The 18,894-nt window shown below is 33.5% G+C and overlaps 2 protein-coding genes across 6 annotated transcripts; one reads left to right on the top strand and one right to left on the bottom strand.

The window, feature by feature from the left end:
• The first annotated feature begins 1,194 nt into the window (after positions 1 to 1,194).
• Positions 1,195 to 8,133, top strand: LOC129301904 (psbQ-like protein 3, chloroplastic). Of its 5 annotated transcripts, none has more exons than XR_008591112.1 (4): positions 1,223 to 1,840; positions 4,521 to 5,030; positions 5,780 to 5,971; positions 7,157 to 8,133. XR_008591112.1 is itself a non-coding variant. In XM_054940537.1 (3 exons), the coding sequence occupies exons 2-3, from the start codon at positions 4,572 to 4,574 to the stop codon at positions 5,882 to 5,884; spliced, it is 555 nt and encodes a 184-aa protein (XP_054796512.1). In that variant the 5' UTR covers positions 1,195 to 1,840; positions 4,521 to 4,571; the 3' UTR covers positions 5,885 to 6,150. The 5 variants fall into 5 exon arrangements, 3 of the variants coding, with proteins under 3 accessions (XP_054796512.1, XP_054796510.1, XP_054796511.1); XR_008591111.1 differs by having other exon boundaries at positions 6,508 to 8,133; XM_054940537.1 differs by lacking the exon at positions 7,157 to 8,133 and having other exon boundaries at positions 1,195 to 1,840; positions 4,521 to 5,021; positions 5,780 to 6,150.
• On the bottom strand, positions 6,530 to 11,918 carry LOC129301897 (cold-responsive protein kinase 1-like). The gene is made up of 8 exons (XM_054940525.1): positions 11,474 to 11,918; positions 9,260 to 9,654; positions 8,950 to 9,069; positions 8,685 to 8,812; positions 8,227 to 8,440; positions 7,901 to 8,132; positions 7,426 to 7,576; positions 6,530 to 7,165 (listed from the first exon to the last, which is right to left on the bottom strand). The coding sequence occupies exons 1-8, from the start codon at positions 11,860 to 11,862 to the stop codon at positions 6,851 to 6,853; spliced, it is 1,944 nt and encodes a 647-aa protein (XP_054796500.1). The 5' UTR covers positions 11,863 to 11,918; the 3' UTR covers positions 6,530 to 6,850.
• Positions 11,919 to 18,894: the final 6,976 nt, after the last annotated feature.

Below are 18,894 nucleotides of genomic sequence, written 5' to 3'. Positions count from 1 at the left end.
TAGATGTGCTCTAGACAGTCCGTATTTAATATTAATTTTTTTTGTAATTTTTATATTAATCAATACAATATTAAAAATTAATCTAGATAAAGGGCATAGATCATTTTAGTGTAAAATGGAGGGCTAGGATTGCCTTGAGTCTAATGAGTATCGAATCCAAACTCTTTTCTTATACCTTATGCCTCTACAATTTTTTTTTTATAAAGCGATGACAACTACTTTTTTATATTAAGATTAGTTAAAATTAGTTGAAGGTTAATAATCATCTTTGCCTCTTTACTTTACCCAAATGATCTATGGGTGCTCTAAACTCAATTATAAATCACTTCTATCCCTCAATGTTATAAATTTGCTGCTTCCTTGCCTCTAACATTAATGTTGAGAGATATAATTAACTTATATTTGAGTTTATGGTGCTTATAGATCTTTTGAGTAAAGTTGGTAGACAAAAATAACCCTTAAACCTTAGTTAAATGTTAAAGTTTCTCATAAAATTTCAAAATTGCTAGATTTATCATGAACACTTTTTACCCTTTGATAGTATAAGGAGAATACTCTATCGACAACAAATATTATCCTTCTTGAGATATGGAAGGTAAAGGAAAGATTTCTCTCAATTAAATTGCTATATACACAAGTGATGATATTCAAACCTTCCATTACTTACTTAAATGACATGAATCTTTATTATCCATGCCAACTTTAATTGATATACCATGGACACTTTTAATGCATATCAAGTTTACAACATGTCATTCAAAATGATCAAGGAATTTTGTTTCCCTCAAGTACTTTGGTTATTATCCTTATATTGTAGTGGAACTTAAAAGTATTTTAAAAGGTCATAGCTTTTATTGAAATAACAATTTCATCATAATAAATATAAACTTTGATTCAATTGAAACTCTTGCATTGATTTAACGGATTTCTTATGACCACCTTCTCACAAGAGCTATTAATAAGATTAGGAACCTAATTATAAAAAAATTGAATTATTATCTTCAATCACGTTTTCCGAGAAGAAATGGATAAACAAATTCACTTCCTTGCCATACATCAAACAACAATTCAAACACCATAACTTTTGTTGAATAACCCTTGGAATGCACAAACATTATTTGCTCTCACATGAAGCAATTCTTGCTGGATGCCTGGTATTAAAAAAAAAAAAAATTCATTGGTGAATGTTTTGCATTTGCTACTTCTGAGTCTGGAACAGAGGATACGGCTTCTTGGCTATTACGTGTTGAATTACTATGATTCTTGGCTATCAGCAATCGGAACTGCCATTTGCAAGAAATCACAAGCAATTTGAAAATCTTTTTATTCTTGTTCTTATAGGGCCGGAAAAAAAAAAAAAAAAGAAGATTTCACTAGATGAAGATGAAAATTCAAATGCCTCGTAAGGACTAAGATTATCCCCTCACAAAATCTCAAGGAAAAATTGGGAGGAATCTATAAAATTTCAATCATTTTCCATCAACGTCGAAGTCCACAGACGAAGCCATAGTCGGCACCATCATCCTCTGTTTGGGCACCGCCTTTAACCACCTTCGACTACTGCGCGTTCATCACGGCTTCGAGGTCCCAATCTGTCAAGCCTCGCAGACGAAAAAGCGAGAAAGCGAGCTGCACTGCAAGTCAGAGTGACCTGCCCTTTTATTGAATCAACGACCGCGATTACTTTGCGCTGATCGGTTACGATCGCGCCCATATCCTCAAAACGGCGTCGCACCCTAACCAGACGCCTTGCTTTCTTGAGTGTGTTCGTTAAACTCTATCTCATCTATTGGATCTCATTATCCTCATTCACCGAAAGAACCAGGCTCAGTCTCAAATGGTAAAAATGCTATATTTTTCAAAGATAACTGAACATAAATGATGTCACGGTGAACTTTTCTTCTTTTCAATTTTTGTTCTTATCCTCAATTTTGGGTTATGAATCTTGGGCATCTGGCTAATTTGCTTATAAATGCATTAATTGTTTTTCTAAGAACATATTCTGTTTATGCTCATCCATAATTCAATTATTTCCCTCGCGTTACTGAGGATAAGGGAAGTATGTTGAGTGTTTGCTTGCCACTCTGAACTGAGAGCTTTATATTGGAGTACCAGAATAAACGCTTAGGGAATTCATTACAGAACTTAGTTTAGATAGTTTATACTGATATCCATCTTTTAATATGAGTTTTATGAATATGTATATCCATTGCAAAATGCTCAACGGATCATTCCGCATAAATTGATAAATAATTGTGTCAATTTACGTATGCATATGCTTGGAAGGCCTAAACTTTTTTAGTGGCGGATTTTGGTCTAGAGTTTCGCATGCTCGCAAAAATTGCTTGCCCGTGCTTTCCTGCCCGATGGATTTAATGCTATATTAAGTGATCTTTTGTTCGGGTGAAAGTATCCATGGTGTTAATGGATACATGTGAGGCAATAGGGAACAGTTTCAGGTCACTATAATTTATATTCTGAAAATGGATTCCCGTGACCCCTGGAAACTATTCGTGGTTGCTGAGGGACTTGCTATTCATTTCGAATTTATAAATCTTAATTTAGACATGGAAATTGTCATCATTCTGTTATGGAGATGTTTCTGGACATCTTGGTTGGGGTCTCTGATCTCTAGTTAGTTGTGCTTAGTTGGGTATGATTGCGCTGCTTTAGTTGCGTATGGTTGTGCTGCTTTAATTGTGCCTTTGGTCCAGTCCTGCCAAAGGGCAAATAATCTATAACACGTCTCTGCGTGAATTATGATTTGCAATTAGCCTTGCTGGTTTTCGGTATTCTAACTCAATTTTGCGCCATGAGAATTAATGCTTATAGCTGTAGGTGCAGTTTGTTGTTGACTTGAAACTTGAATGGTAATCTGTCCAATCTTTGGTTGGCTGTTATAATGATTTTATCATGAGTATAGTTTGGTTTTTGACTTAAGTTTTGAGTGGTAATCTATCCAAACTTCGTCTACTGTTGCAGTTGCTTTATCATGAGCTTAGTTTGTTTTGACCTGAATCTTGAGTTTTATTGTGTCCCAACCTTCGCTACTGTCACAGTTGTTTTCGCATTAGTATTTTCAGTAGTAATCTGTCCAAATCTTCTGTTGTTGTCATGTTGATATGTGGTGTGAGTTTAACATGATTTCTAGCTTGAAAGTTGAAGCTAAAAGTCAGTTCAATTCTTCGTTATTATTCTATTAGTTTTAAATATGATTTAACCATGATTTCTACGATGATATAGTTATGTAAAATTTGTTTTAAATTTTTGCTTTCTCTCCCATTTATTTGTAACATGATTTAGCTTTGGTTTTTAGCCAAATTTTGGATACATATTCTGGGCTAAACTTGCTGCTATCTGACTGCTGTATTAGTGTGATTTAGGTTTGACTTTGAGCTTAATGTTATGTATCAATTATGGGTTAAAGTTTCTGCTCCCTTTTTTTTTTTTTTTTTAACTACCATGATATGGTGTTTTTTAGCTTAAGTTTTGGTACAAGTTCTTGGTTAAAATTGCGGATGTAATTGATGACACTAGTATGAAATAACTTTTCTCAGTTAAAATAATGCTTGTTGTTATATCCTTGTTGACATGATTTAGTCTTCCTTTCAACTTCAAATTTGTGCCAAATAATGAGCTCAATTGAGGCTTGCTGACCTATGATCGTTAATGTGTTTTAATCTTGCTCTGGAATTCAAGTTAGTGCCTAGTAATAAATTGAGCTATTGCTTGCTGCCCTATATAGCATCAAATTGCAAGACTTCTCTAAGCTGAACTTATGCCTACCCAATTAACTTTAGGTAACTATTCTTAGGAATCAGTACTGTTGGTGACAATAACTTATATGCTGAACTGGCTATTAAACCTATCTTTGTTTTTTGAGACCATCATTTCCATTAAATAGGTGTCTGGGGGCCTGTAAAATTTTGGATCTGAGATTGCTGAACTCTGAAAATATTCTGTTTATTTTCATCCATAATTCCATTATTTCCCTCCTATTGGTTGCAGAGGGCAAGAGAAGTGTGACGAATCTTAGTTCTTAACTCTGAACTGAGAGGTTTAAATTGAAGTACCAAATGAACCATTGAGCTGCTCTGTTATCCTTAGGCCCTTAGGGACTTCATTACAGATCATCATTAAGAATCAAGATATTTATACTGAATACTTAGTACTGATGAGCATCTTTTTATATGGGTCTTGTGAATGTGTGTTGTCATTTCATAATAGTCACTGGTTTCCACACATAACTTGAGAAATAATTGCCTCAAACTTTTATGTATATGCTTGAAATATCTTGGTTTGTGAGTGTGTGTCTGTGTGTGCACGCAATTTTTTTTAATTAAATTTTAAAAAAGTGGCCAATTTTGGTTATGTTACGAATGCTAGAATTTGTGCACATCTAGTAATTGTCCTGGTTGATCTTGATCATCATCTGCCCGGCCCCCCCTTGTGGGAAAATATTGTAAGATATTTTCTTCTTCTATCAAACCACATGCTAAGGGAAACATTTTCTTTTGTAGAAGTTCATTTGAAGTACTATGGCATATATTCTCAGCAGAGGTTACTGAAAAATGGAGTTGAGATCATTCATCTTGCAATCTACCTTAACACCTTTGTTTCCATCATTTACATGCTGCATTAAGCCTTCTTTCCAGTCCAAGAAGATGGACCAGAAGGTTTATAAATTAGAGATCAGTAGAAGAATGGGACTTCTAGCGGCCATGACTTCAATAGTATTAGCAGGAGAGGGTATTTTTAGCACAAAAATCGCAAGTGGATTTGATTTTGGATTTGTTGCCCCTGATCAAACTATTGAAGAAGCAGAGAGTGGAGTCAGAAGTCATGCAAAAGCCTTATTACAAGTGAAAGATCTATTGGAGACAGAGTCATGGAAAGAAGCACAAAAAGCATTGCGAAGGAGTTCAGCTCTTCTGAAGAAGGATATCTATACCATAATCAATAGCAAGCCTGGAAGTGAGAGGCCCCCACTAAGGAAGCTCTATTCCAGTCTTTTCAATAATGTCAGTAGAGTAAGTACGGTAACACTGACCTGCTTTATACTTCATGGGAGTGGAAGATGCATTCTCCATTTTAAAATCTTTTTTGCAGCTATCATACCAATTTCCATTCATTTCCTAGTCTTTGAATATTTCTAAAATTATATTTAAAGGAGTTTGATTCAATTTAGAGAGCTCCCTCAGTGGGCTTTGGCAGATTTTTTGTGTCCCGCATCTTATATATGGATGAAATAAATATTTATTGGAAGTGTAAAAAGCGTAGGTGGAAATAGTAGAATAAATTGTGTATCAAGCTCTTATTAATCAGAAGTGATTTTTCAATTAACCATTACTAGTTGATCAAGGAGAAGGCATGTTCCTGATTGTTTTGTGAGAGTAGGAGCGTCATACGAGAAACTGAGAAATTCTCATTGAGTTGGTTGCTATCTTTGCTGAAGATCTGTACATAGTACTTCACCATAATCAAGTGTTTGTAGGGCGATTTATTTGATTGGCTTGACTCTTGTAACTCTGAAAACTAGATCCTTGTTGTCCTGTGATTCCATAGTTGAGGGAGCCTTTTTCTGCATGGCTTTTATTGTCACCCTTTATGTGAAGTTCTGTGTAGGAAATTCTTCCATCGATATTTCTGATAAAGATACAAACACATTTCTCGTTTTGCTTCTATGTTTTGTTCTCTGGTGATAATATTTAGTTTGCCATATGAAGTGATTGTCGATAGCCATTGATTCACTTCTATGTATATCTGGTGAACAATGCAGCTGGATTATGCAGCGAGGGATAAAGACACCCAACAAGTCCGACAGTGTTACAACAACATAGTTGTGGCTGTCAATGGCATTCTATCCAGAATATATCCATCCTAGGCTTTTTAAAATGAGGAATTGAGAACTTGGTGGCAGATTGATGTCAAAAGCAACCTGAAACTTCCTGATATGAACTCTAATAGCTGAGTAAGGATGCTTTTATATTTTATCTTGGAAAGTTATTTGAAAATTTTGATTGTTCAATGAACATTGATAACGAGATGAAGTTCTTGGTAGTCTTGGCAGGGGGGAAAATCAAATACATGTGCAAACATTAATTTTGGCATAGGAAGATTTAGCGATTTTTGAACTGTGCAAAGATCGAATTCTAGAGAGTATAGATGTTATTCTAAGACTCAATAGACATGAGTAGCATATCGAATACAACATAAAACAGTATGTGGAATATAATGACTTTTACAATTTTAATTTTAAGCTACATGTCCGATAAGGCTTATTCTACAAGATAAATATTCATGTATCAACTCAGCTTAGGATATTTATCTTTTTTTTTTTATGGTTAAGATTAATAATTAGGGAGAGTTTGGTATAATCTATTGAAACACATTCTGTTCAATTTCACTAAAAATGAGGTATGCAAAATTTACTAGATTCCTGTTATCATTATATAGAAATAACTATCTCTTTTCATTATCATTATTTATTTATTTATTTTAATTCAGGGGCGCCAAAGACATTCCAGACTATAAAAATCACTTTTTCTATTTTCTTTTCTTTCTTCACTCTATTTTATTTTTCCTTGAAAAAACAGCCTCTTAGTGTTTTATCACACATAATTCAGAGGCTTTCAATACATTCACTAATCTATTTTACACCATAGGCCAAAGTAAGAGGCCACCCTTTCACACCAACTTTCCTGCTTGTAGAATTAATGTTTCATTGTACTCCAATCTTGAGTAATGGAATGAAGGACATCACTTGCTCTATTTTCTTCTTCTTCATTATCACTATTTTCTGGATTCAAACTTCAAGTAACCCTTAACTGCATGTTCTTGAATGGTGCAATCACCTTCCTGATAGACTCGAAATGGAAACAGTAGCATTTGATGAAGATGTACCATTAGACATAGAATTGTTTGTTCTAGGCCTCAAATTAGTATCAACATAGACAGGCATAGTTGGTTTCTTGTGCTCCATTAAGCCCTTGCTTTTGAGCATAACAACAATTTCAGACATTGTTGGCCTAGCTGCGGGAGATGCTTGAGTGCACAGCAATGCAATCTCTATTATTTTCTTTACTTCTTCTGCATCGTATTCATTTGGATCTAAGGTTTTATCCACAAAATCTATGTGCATTCCTCTCTCATGCAGTCTCCAAGCCTGTCAAGAGGGATCAAAGTGATATAGCAAAGAAAAAGGAGTTTCTTGAAGTTTATTAGACCATTGCTATCATGTACTTTACTAAAACAGTAACATGTGAATTAATTTTTATAGGGCAAGTATCATTGTTGTATTGTTGAGCGGTAAAAATGTTCATTTTTTATGTTATATATTGAAAGTCGTTTAAACTCCTAAAGCTGCAGTTAGAGTTTCTTCAATAAATATAACCCCTGTTATATTTGTTCTGGCAATTTGCTTACTCTTTGAAGGAGGAGTTCGCTTGAATCATCAATCTTCAATTCACCACTCTTTTGTCCACTTATGATTTCTAGAAGTACAACACCATAGCTATAAGTATCAACCTTCTCTGATAATTGTCCATGCATTGCATATTCAGGTGCTGTGTATCCCCTGACAAAAATATAGTATTTATGGCATACTAAATCAAAACAATAACATACATGAAAGTGGGACATATATGAACACTGATAAAATAAATTTGATATGTTCATGTGCATCTTCGGGTGTTGTATCACATATTAAATGTGTCATAAACGGATACAATCTTTCTTGAATTACTTGAGCTCTGTAGAAACAAAACATCAATGAAAAGGATTTAAAGGTGTAATAACAGTGTTCCATTTGCTTAGCACATGAATTTTTTTGCAATCTTTTGTTTTTGTGTGTGAATAATAAAAGAATAAAATATGATAAATTTCATCTGCTTTTACTTACATTGTTCCTGCAAATTTTGTGTTGAGATGAGATTGGTCCTTTGGCAAAAGTCTTGCCAACCCAAAGTCAGCAATTTTAGGTTGGAAATCATCATCCAAGAGAATATTGCTAGTCTTTATATCTCTATGAATAATACAAACATGGAATTCCTCATGCAGATAAGCCAAACCCCTTGCAGTGCCCAAAATTATGTTATAGCGTTGCTTCCAATTGAGGGAACCCTTATTTGTACCTATTTTCAACACTTAGAGTTAGAAAAAGTAATGGAGGAACTAAATATGATTCTCAATCTATAAAGGACATTGATTAAAGTTTTGATTGTCTACCAAATAAGAATTGGCCAACATTGTTGTTTTTCATGTACTCATAAACAAGAAATCTCTCTTGGCCTTTACTGCAACATCCTAGAAGCCGAATAAGGTTTCGATGATGAACATTGCTTATCAACTTCACTTCACTCTCAAAGTCTTTCTCCATCTGTTTGGATTGGCCTAAAGCCAATTTCTTGACAGCAACTATTTTTCCATTTTTCAGAGTGCCCTGTCGAGCAAAGACTAATTATAGACTATGGAACCTGCTTATGAAAAGTTCAATCATATAGGAATAAAATATATATGTTCACAAAAATTACATCTGTAGTTCAGTGAAACCCTTTGCATCTTGTGTGATAAATATCATTAATAAACCTAGGTAGATTGAATCTACACAAAATGCCTCTGCAACATGCTTAAAAGCATGCTTCTGTTGAGAAATGATATTGAAAATGAACGTTTATATAGTTTACCTTGTACACATCTCCAAAACCTCCTTCTCCTAGTTTATTTTCTTTACTGAAATTTTTTGTTGCAGCCTTGAGATCTTTATACCTGTAGTTAACAGGGCCTTTCAATTCAGTTGCTCCCAAAATGTCACCTGTAAGGAAGCACAGTCAGGGGTCATCCCTTTATTATTAAAACCATAGCATTTCCTTTGGTAAAAAAGGGTAAAAATTAAAGCATCAACATAATTCATTCCAACTTGAATAATGATGACATTCCCAGTTATCTTACCTCTACGAATCCTCTTGGTCGAAGTTGATCGTCTGTACAAAACAAATAATGCAAGGAGGATCAGAATGAAAGAAGCACCCCCAACAACTCCACCTATAATGGCCTTCTTGTTTGAACCTCCTGCTAGGCACAAGAAAAAAGTTATCCCCATTTCCAAGTTTTTATAAACATACAAGTACAGCAAATAACTCTAAGCCTATCTGTGATGAGCACGCGCGCGCACACACACTCCCCCCCCCGCCCAAGTTTTTATAACTCAAGTATGCAAAATATGCTATCTATTTGAAATTTATAAATTATAGGCCCATACCTTGTTTCAAGAACTGCTTGATATTAGTGGTTTGATTATCAGCAAAGAAGGCAGTGGTGGAGTATCTCATGAAACAACCAGCGTCATAAGTCTTAGCATTTGAATTGGGAAGACAAATCTGAAAGTTTTTAAAGCCAGTGTTCAAGCAATCCTGGCAGCCGCTTTGAGTGACAGTCTCAAGACATTGAGCAAAGGCATAAATTGAAGTGTTACTATTAGGCACTTGCGTTTTAGTGGCTGCATAGAAACCAGGTATTCTTGGTGTTGCTGTTTCCAGATCCGTTAGTACTTTTTCCACTGTTGATGCAAGTTCGGTGGAGTTTCTTGGTTTATTCCCACACACAATGTTGTTGCCAGCGTCTGTGTTCTGGTCAAAGAAGCCACTGCTCTCGTACCTTAACAATTAAAACAAAGAAATGGAGTATCCAGAGTTACTTTATTTGGTAGCTTCATAAAATTCTTTATACATAAAAAGTAATTTGTGTGTGTGTGTGTGTCTCCTCGGAATTTTGCTGAGGTTATCATCCCTGAATGTTCTCCTATGTTCTTTCTGTGTTTGTCTGAGTTTATGTAGTTCACACGTTTAACTATCTCGTTTTATGGACATTTGATTCATGACTGATTTGAAATTAAGATTTAGTACATGATTTACTTAAAAATATTAAATTGCACATTAAGTAGAGTCGTGCACTTCTTCACAAACTAGGTCAACCACTTTGCATTGCAAGGGGCAATCCATTAAAAAAAAAAAAAAGTGGGAATGAAAATAAAAGAATACTTGGCCAACCAAATAAAAGGAACTTGTGGAACAATAGGACAAAAAAGGTGTGAAAGTCCAAATTCTATTGTGCAACATATCTTGCAAATGTTATCACTTGACTAAGAAGAGAGAATGTCAATACCAACGTCATGCCTTATTATCACATTTATTTCATACTTGTTCAAAGCTCAAGCGTGACTCAAAGGTAAGTTTGTTATTTATAATTTGATATTATATCTACCTAGTTGTTTCACTTAATCACATTTCTATAACTTAAAAATAAAAATTGAAATAGGATATATCTTATTATTTGCTTTTTAATTTGGTCTTCCCAATCAATTGATTTATTTTAGAAAGTTATCAAGTGCCAATATCAATGTGATCAAATATTGATCAATGGTCAACATAAAATTCATAGTATGCAGTTCATTCTTTAAATTTTGTATTATAATGTATGGAAAAGGAATATTTTTTGTTGTGAAATCAATGAAAGTCGTCAAGATATTTATAGCACAATGCCTTGATTGTCAAAATTGGCAACTCCAAGTGAGTCAATTTGCTATATCTCTTGAATAGGTTGTGTGGACATGCAAGAAGTCAGCTTAATTTGGAAACTTGTGCTGGTCCTACTTGGAAGATTTGTCAAATATCTACTTCTAATATGTACACATACATTATTTTCAATTTTTTTATATTATAATTTTAAAATATTTTAAATTTAAAATAAACATATATATATATATACATATATATGAAATGTTGCTACTCTATGTTCAAATATAAATAAATTTTAACTAACTCATACAATTTAATAAAATTAGTTAATCCTAATAATTATGTCTAAAATTAAAAAATTGGATTAAAATGTCCTTATAATTAATCTTTAATTTTTCTCTAATTTAATGAAGGATAATTAAGGAAATATGTTATAAATTATTCTTAAAAATTATATTTTGTTTATAACAAACAAGAAACCATATAAAATTTTTTTATATTTAAAAGAGAAAATATTGATGAAAAATATTTAAAAGAATTTAACATCTGACAGGTATTTTGAATAAGTAAATATTAATAAATTAATAAGTGAAGTTATTATTTTAATATATATTTAATCTATTTAGATTCTTTGTAAGATATTAATTTCTTTTAGGGTCCGATATTCCCCCTATTTAAAAACGGATGGGGTATATAAAAAACGTATATAATTTTATAATAACATGCATATCTTATCTATGCCCATTTATTATTATTTTTTGATTGCCTACCGTCCATAATTTTCAATTTGTTCTCTGTTGCAATTTCCTTAGTTTTGCATTTCAGTTCTCATTAAAAAAAAAAAAAAAAGGAGGCCGGAGAATCATTTTCAATGAGAGAATTCCAGATTTTGTTCGTAGTATTGTGATAACCGAATCTGTTGGTCCAGTGAATATTTTTGAAGGGTCAAAGTAATGTACCTGAGGAAGCAACCTTCGTAGATGATACGAGCCCCGGTGACGCCGACGGAGCAGTTACGAATGTGATCGGCGGCGAAGTCGAAGCACTTGAGACAGTCGGAGATGGAGAGGTAGTTTCTGCACTGAAAGAGAGCATAAGCCGGGTTGTTTCCCTTCACCGCCTGCGCCGTCGCGAAGTGTTTGCTCTGGTTTCCGATCTGAGCTTTCAGGTCTTGAAACGTTGCGTTTAGGTTCTGATGGAAGATGTTCACGTCCGTGACGTTGTACTGGCTACACCCTATTTTCACGAAGTTGGTCTGCGGGTCTGAAACGACGCCGTCCAGAGTCCACCATGACCAGATTATGAAGCTCAAGACGAAGAAGAACAAAGGCTTATGTTGTAGGTACATGGTGTCTTACTGTTTTTGTTGCTCAAGGGAGAGAAGAAAGAGACTCTGAGAGAGAAAGAGAGAGATGATGTAGAGAATTAATCCTTTTGAAGAGTATAAGTAGGCATGATGTTTGAAATTAAGATACAGCAAATTAGACAGAGTTAGGGGTTTAATTGCCAAAAAATTCAATTCAAAGTTCAAAACAGTTAAGGTACTGAATTGTTTATTACACACTGTGGGTCAAAGATTTGATGCTATCATTGACTTTCAACATGATGTGGAGTTTCTATTATTATTATTATTATTATTGGCCATCCTATGGGCTTTCTATGCAGCCTCTCACTTTAAAACGTAAGATTTTTTTTAATTATATTATGTACTCTCCCTGATTTTTGTTATAATACATTTTTTAGAAGTATTGATAATCCTTAGTATAACATAATGTACTTGATGGAACATCGATCACTATTTTTTAATGTTATTGTTATTTAAATTTATTGACTATTTGAGAGAATGTAAAAGTTAAAATTTTTATTTAAATATAAGTGAAATTAGGAGTTTATTATTTTTTAGAGAAAGTTAATAAATTAATTAGTATATTAATAAAATTTAGATTGTTCTTATCTGTTCTTACTATTTAATTTTTCTTATGAAATGATATATATGTCGTTTTCTTTTTGTATTTGCCCTAACTACCGTAGATTTAAAAATGATTATTTAAATCTTTAATTTTTTTTAATGAGTGACGTCACATGTGGGAAAGCAATGGTACAATGCTGCCCAATGAAAGCAAATTGAGAATGATGATCGTCAGGGTACAGCTAGAAGTTGACCAATAATACTGCTTTACTAAGATGTGATAATCTTTTTAAGTTTTAAGGATTTATCTATGAATAAATTTTAAAGTAAAATAATATTTTTACCTTCATGGCCAGAAAACAAAAGAAAGACGGCAATCTCAATGTAACATGAATCATCGAGAGCATATCAAGAACAAGCAGACAAAGATGGATCCCAGGGCGGAGCCCAACATTCCGAGCCTTAAAACCTTGACATTCAAGTGCAGTCTCAAGGTCTCATCCACGTCCTTACTATTCAGTAGGTTGATTGCCAGCTTTAGCCCCCAAGGCTGAGCCACCAGCAACAAGAACATGAAGAAGCTGGACGACACCACCTCGAACACTAGAAGCTTCTCCACCATGTCCACATTGTTTTGGAAGGGTTAGCTCCGTGGAATTCAGAAGGTGAAAGAATAAAAATAGGAAAAATTACAATGAAGTTTCATAGAAGAAACATAAATACAGCCAGGTCCCATGAATGAGGGAAATTATTCTGAAGTCTCATGTTCCTCAAGGGTAAATAATTCTAAAATTAAAATGACCCATTTGTCCTTGTTTGATTAAAAGGGAAAAAGCAAAAGAAAGAGAAAATATTTGGTCCATTTTCGCACGTGATGGATACTCCTATTTCGAATTTTAAGGCATGATTGAAACTTTCCACTTTTTCTAAAACCAACTGTCAATCTCCCACTCATCTCTGCACTGTTGTTTCTTTGCAAATCGTTGAGTGAATCTTTTCTGCCCTCTCATCAATTCCAAAGTTCTTGCCCTTGAGTGGTTTCAAATCTCGTTAGGTTTTGGGTTAGTGAATCCTCATATTTGGTGTGGTCAACATCTTTGAGTGAGTCAACATTTTTTTTAGAGACCCAGGTTACGATCGCTCTTCATCCTTTCATTTTTTTCACTTACTCAACTACCCTATTTACATATAAATCAAAACTCTCACTTGTGTTTCTCGCACAGTAGTTGGTTGCATTTACCGTCAAAGACCTTACATCACTCGCATTTTCTTTGTATCTCTCCACATCTCTAGGTTCGTTTTCCCTTCTTTTTAGTGCTTCTTATGAAAATTTGTGAAATGGAAAAATCATTGTGGTGGTTCTAGTTGTGAATTGTAATTGATTGTGTGCAATGTATATATGCTGGTAGGACAGTAAGAAATTCAATCAAGAGGGTAATTAATTGCTAAATGAGTATATGCTAGTGACAAATAGGGTATAGGACAATAACAAATGCACTTAGGAGATTGACAAGTAGTGTGCATGGCATTAATAAGTAAACATGTATTTTTTGGTGACCGGTGACAAGTATGTTGTAGGTGAATAACAAGTTTAGTTAAAAAATTGACAAATAGTGTACAGGACATTAACTAGTAAATGCGTATTTGATGGTGACAAGTAAGGTTAGAACAATAACAACTTGACTTAAGAAATTGACATGTAATGCAGGGCATTAACAAGGTTCTTGATGCAACTAAAGCTACTGAGAAATAGAAACTTGTTGTAACCAGATCATTTGTTTTTATTGATATTACTATCCATTCAATCATTCTTCTAACAGTTTTTATAAATCATTCTTTTTATATATGGAGATTTTAGAGTTAGTGAAGTAAGGGTGAGAGGTGAAAGAGAAATGAAATGAGAGTACTAGTTTGTTTGTCAAATGCCTTCACTTTAATATTTTGCTTCATTTGCCAATCCAACCAGAACCTCTTACTTTGAAATGAGAATGCTTGGTTGGGTGCTGGTTGAATTTTGTTGACTTGTGATCCTACTTTTCCGTTTATCCAAACCAAGCCTACATCCAACAAAATCTATATATGTTTAACCAAAAGTAGACTTATGATCTACGAAAACAAAATCAAGAAGTAGTAAATAGGGTGAAGGACAATAGCATGTTCACTTAGAAAATTGACAAGTATTGTACATAACATTAAGTATTAAATGCTTATTTTTTGAGAAGTAAGGTGAGGACAATAACAATTTAACTTAGGAAATTGACTAGTGTACAGGGCATTAATAAGTGAATGGTTATTTGCTAATGATAGGTAGGGTTAGGACATTAACAAGTTTACGTAGAAAATTGACAAGCATGCATATATAGTTGTACATATAGGTAGTTAATGTGTGTCATACGTGTTGTGATTATGATTTTCTAATATTAAACTTTATGAATTTTTAGTCAATTGAATATGAAGGGAGAAAGGAAGGCAAATATTTTTGGTTATGCAAAATTTGTTGAAGATTTCAATAAGAAGAACAAGGGCAAGTATAAATCGATTGGGAAAGGACAGAGAGATTTGATAAAAGCATAGGAGAAGTTGTCAGCAGCAAAAAATGAGAATATTCAAAGAAAGCAAAGGAAGAGAGAGGAGAGACATTTGTAAAATATATTGTTCCCTTTCATACTCGTTGCTCTCCCAGTTAGTTTCTAGAATTGCAAAGTATGTTAAGCGAAAGGACAAAGTAAGAAAAAGGTGTGATCAGATTGGGTTTGACAAACTACTCAATATAGGATGCAAAAAAATACATAGAGATATTTGTGGAGAGTTGATGTGGGCACGTGACCCTCTACCCAATAAATATGCATTAGAGGAAAAGTGAGAAAAATAAATGTAAATGATGTGTAAAATTTGATGGGCATAAAGAATGATGGCAAGGAGGTAACTAGAGACATAAATATTAATAACAAATCATTCAAAAAAATTGAAGGAAATTTACTTTTCAATGCCCTACAAAAAGATTTTGAAAATGATAACATTTAGGAAAGAGGGTGCTTAGTTTGAATTGTTGTTTCTAACGTATATTACGAAAAGGGGAATGACAAGTTGTCAAGGGGAAATGATAACTTTGTATTCATTCACTGTCAATAGGCTTACACTAGTATTTACAACTTTAACATATAGACCAGCTGTAGAAATATTATCCATACATTTACATAATATTGACAACCTATTCTAAAAATAATTACATGAGCTGCATGGATATATTGCACCTTTAGATATATTTACAAAAAAAAATTCCATATGTATTTACAAAAAAATACTATATGTAGTTATAAAAAAAAATTAGCTGAATAAACAAAAAAATGCATCTCCTTAGCATTAATTAGTATGGATTAGGGTTCATGCAATTCTTAAAAGTATGAATTGTCTCATGACATCATCCACAATAATAAAGCTCTTTCTTTTAAAATTGAGATTCACGTCTTTTCGTCTTAGGCCTTCTTAGAGGCCTTCTAATCTTTAATGGCTCTAAGATTGTTTGGGTTAACATATTGGTCATTGTCAATGCATTTGGACGTAGAATATCATGTGTAGATGCATGCCTCACACTGAGAGAATAAATTTTTTATTATGATGTTAGCTTATATCATTCATCCACAAATATGTAGACATTTTCATGAACTAGCTTTATTGCTGCACATACAAGTGCACAAGGTATTCCACTCATTTGCCATGCCAAACAAGTGCATTCTTGTCTTGCAATATCTACATTCAAATGAATTATTCCATTAGGAGAAAAGGTTTGTACCAAGATCTAATTTTCTCCATAAAATTATGCATGCAAATTTTCAGCCCTCGCAACTTGCTACAATTTTTTCTTTATATTAGGCTGATCCCATCTTTCCAATGAATCATAGCTAGTTTAAATGCCAACATCTTGTTTGCCAATTTCTCTTAATGATCATGTATTAAAACATCAACATTATGCTTTCTCTCCTTTACAATCCAAGCATTAAATGATTTAGCAAGGTTTGTTGTAATGTTATCCTATCATTTATAAGAAAACTTGTATCGTGTCTATCAATCTACATCCCCTTGAGCTTCAACCCATTATGCCAATCGTGGACTGAACAATCTAAGGTTCCCTATGATAATATTAAATTCTTCCTTATGCGTAACATAAGCAATAGCATCAAGCAATTTGAGTGTAGCCTCTTTGCTATTCGCCAATGTCCTCCTCTTACCTCTATTAATTTTTACATATTCTATACTAAAATTTTCCTTCACATGACAATAACAACATGCATGTCACTCACACCAAATATAGCTTGCACAACCCTAATAATGGCATTACGTCTATTAGAAACTAATGTTGTCTCAACTAATCTTGTGATGTCTTTTGACATTTTCCAAAAATCAAGACCAATCTTCAAATGTTTCCCTACTCACAATAGCATATGCTACTAAAAATAGGTCATTGTCATTATCATAAGTAGAAGCTGCCAACAATATTCCCTTATTTCGACCACTTAGAAAGATCCATCTATATAAAGTATGTGTTGAAAACCTTCTAGAAAACCCGAATATAGCATCTATATGCAATGAATAGCCCCTTAAATTTGTTTCTATTCGAGGTATCCCATTTCCCAACTGTCGTTAGATCAGTTTCCCTTAATCTATTACAAATTTAAAGGATTACCATATAAGAATCTTGTGGAAGACCATGTATATCTCACAATGCTTTTCCTCTTCCCTTATATGCTTGACTGTAGGTCAACCGTACACCATACTTTTTATACAAGGATCTTCTAATTTTATTTGTACTCTTGTCTATAGTATACCTTAAAGCATCAACAATGATCGATGATGTTAAATCTAACCTTTCTCGGTGTGAAACAATAAGCTTGTCATGTGTATTATGGATGTATTCGCTATTGAATCTTGTAACCCTCAAAAAGTTACTATGTTTCCCTATTGAATATGCAACAATATTTTATAGACAACCCTCAACCTTGCACTTAGCAATAGCCTTTTTTATATTGTTTTTCTTAAACTTGTATGAAAACTTGTGCCAAATGTTATACTTGTACAAAGTTTGTCTAAAGGCTACTGCATCAGTAAACATTTGGCTCTTACCTACAAATAAGTCCTTCCACTTCATTGAATTCATTTAAAGTATTGGAGTAAGCACCATTTGTATAGCATATTCTAATGGTGAGTCTTCAATCTCAGGACATAAACTAAGTGGAGATAAAGAGCCTCCCCTTGAAGCTCTTAATAAATTATCTATCTTTTAAAAAATTACAATCTAAGCACATTAGTAATACTACATTTTAATATTATCTATATTAACAAAAACAATTAACACAACTTATACATGTTGGTACTAAGTTGGATCATCTATTGATACTTGTGCAGTGTCATTTTCATTTACAACTATATACACATATCCACTTTTTTCACTGTATTTAATTAAATGTTCTACTCTATCATCATCAAAAAGATCTATAAGTGTTCTTCTATCAATGCTGAGTGTGAACTTTATCTCACTTTCACTATTTTCGCACCCTATAATTAATAATAACATTCTTCTCAACTCTTCATAAGTTGTCCCTTCCTTTATACTTCTTATTCTTACACTCCCACCCACATATTGCATACTACTTTGACCATCATATGCAATTTTCCCTCATATATGAAAAAACATAATAGATGTTTTTCAGAACTACTAGCCATCTTTCACATCAACCTGTACCATACACAACATATTAACAACTACTCACAGCATATTGATAACTTAAACTCTATCAATTAATAAGACATACAAGATATTGTCAACCTGTACTACACAAAATATATTCATAACTACCCATGGCATATTAACAACTTAAGCTTCATCTATTAACAACACACACAATATATTCTCAACTTATATGCCACATAACATATTGATAACTACCCATAGCATATTGACAACTTAAGCTTTAGCTATTAACAACACATCTCAATATCTCATGACAGACTCATCAGCTCAACCAAGTAGCACCCATGACAGATATATCGATTAAGAGAGAGAGAGAGAAACCACCCATAATTGATATACCTATAAGGAGAGAAAGAGACAACCTTATTCTACCAACAAATAATAAAACACTAGATTAAATGATTAATAGTATAATATCCTAGATTTTAAACAAAATTAATTAAGCGCAATTAAATTAATTAAGTGTACTAGTGAGTTGTGTGTCCAAAGAAGCTAACGGGCATGTTTAGTTTTAATTTCAACCCTAAACGAGGGTCTAAAGGAGAATTGAGTTACTCAGAAATGAAAGAGGAAGAAATTTTGAACTAGGAGGTTCTGTGTCACACGTTAAAGCTTGTGGATAAGCCACCACAGCACATGTGTGGCAACACGCTTGGGAGATGCTCTTTGTGCCATGTGCTGTGGTGCATTGTGTGCCCACTGTAGAGTATGGTCACTTTTCT

The sequence above is a fragment of the Prosopis cineraria genome, unplaced genomic scaffold (genome assembly GCF_029017545.1).
Source record: "Prosopis cineraria cultivar Desert tree isolate PC_DT_omini unplaced genomic scaffold, ASM2901754v1 PC2, whole genome shotgun sequence".
NCBI classification, from domain to species: Eukaryota; Viridiplantae; Streptophyta; class Magnoliopsida; order Fabales; family Fabaceae; genus Prosopis; species Prosopis cineraria.
Note: the sequence above shows the minus strand (reverse complement) of the source record. Positions and strands in the feature narration are given on the sequence as shown.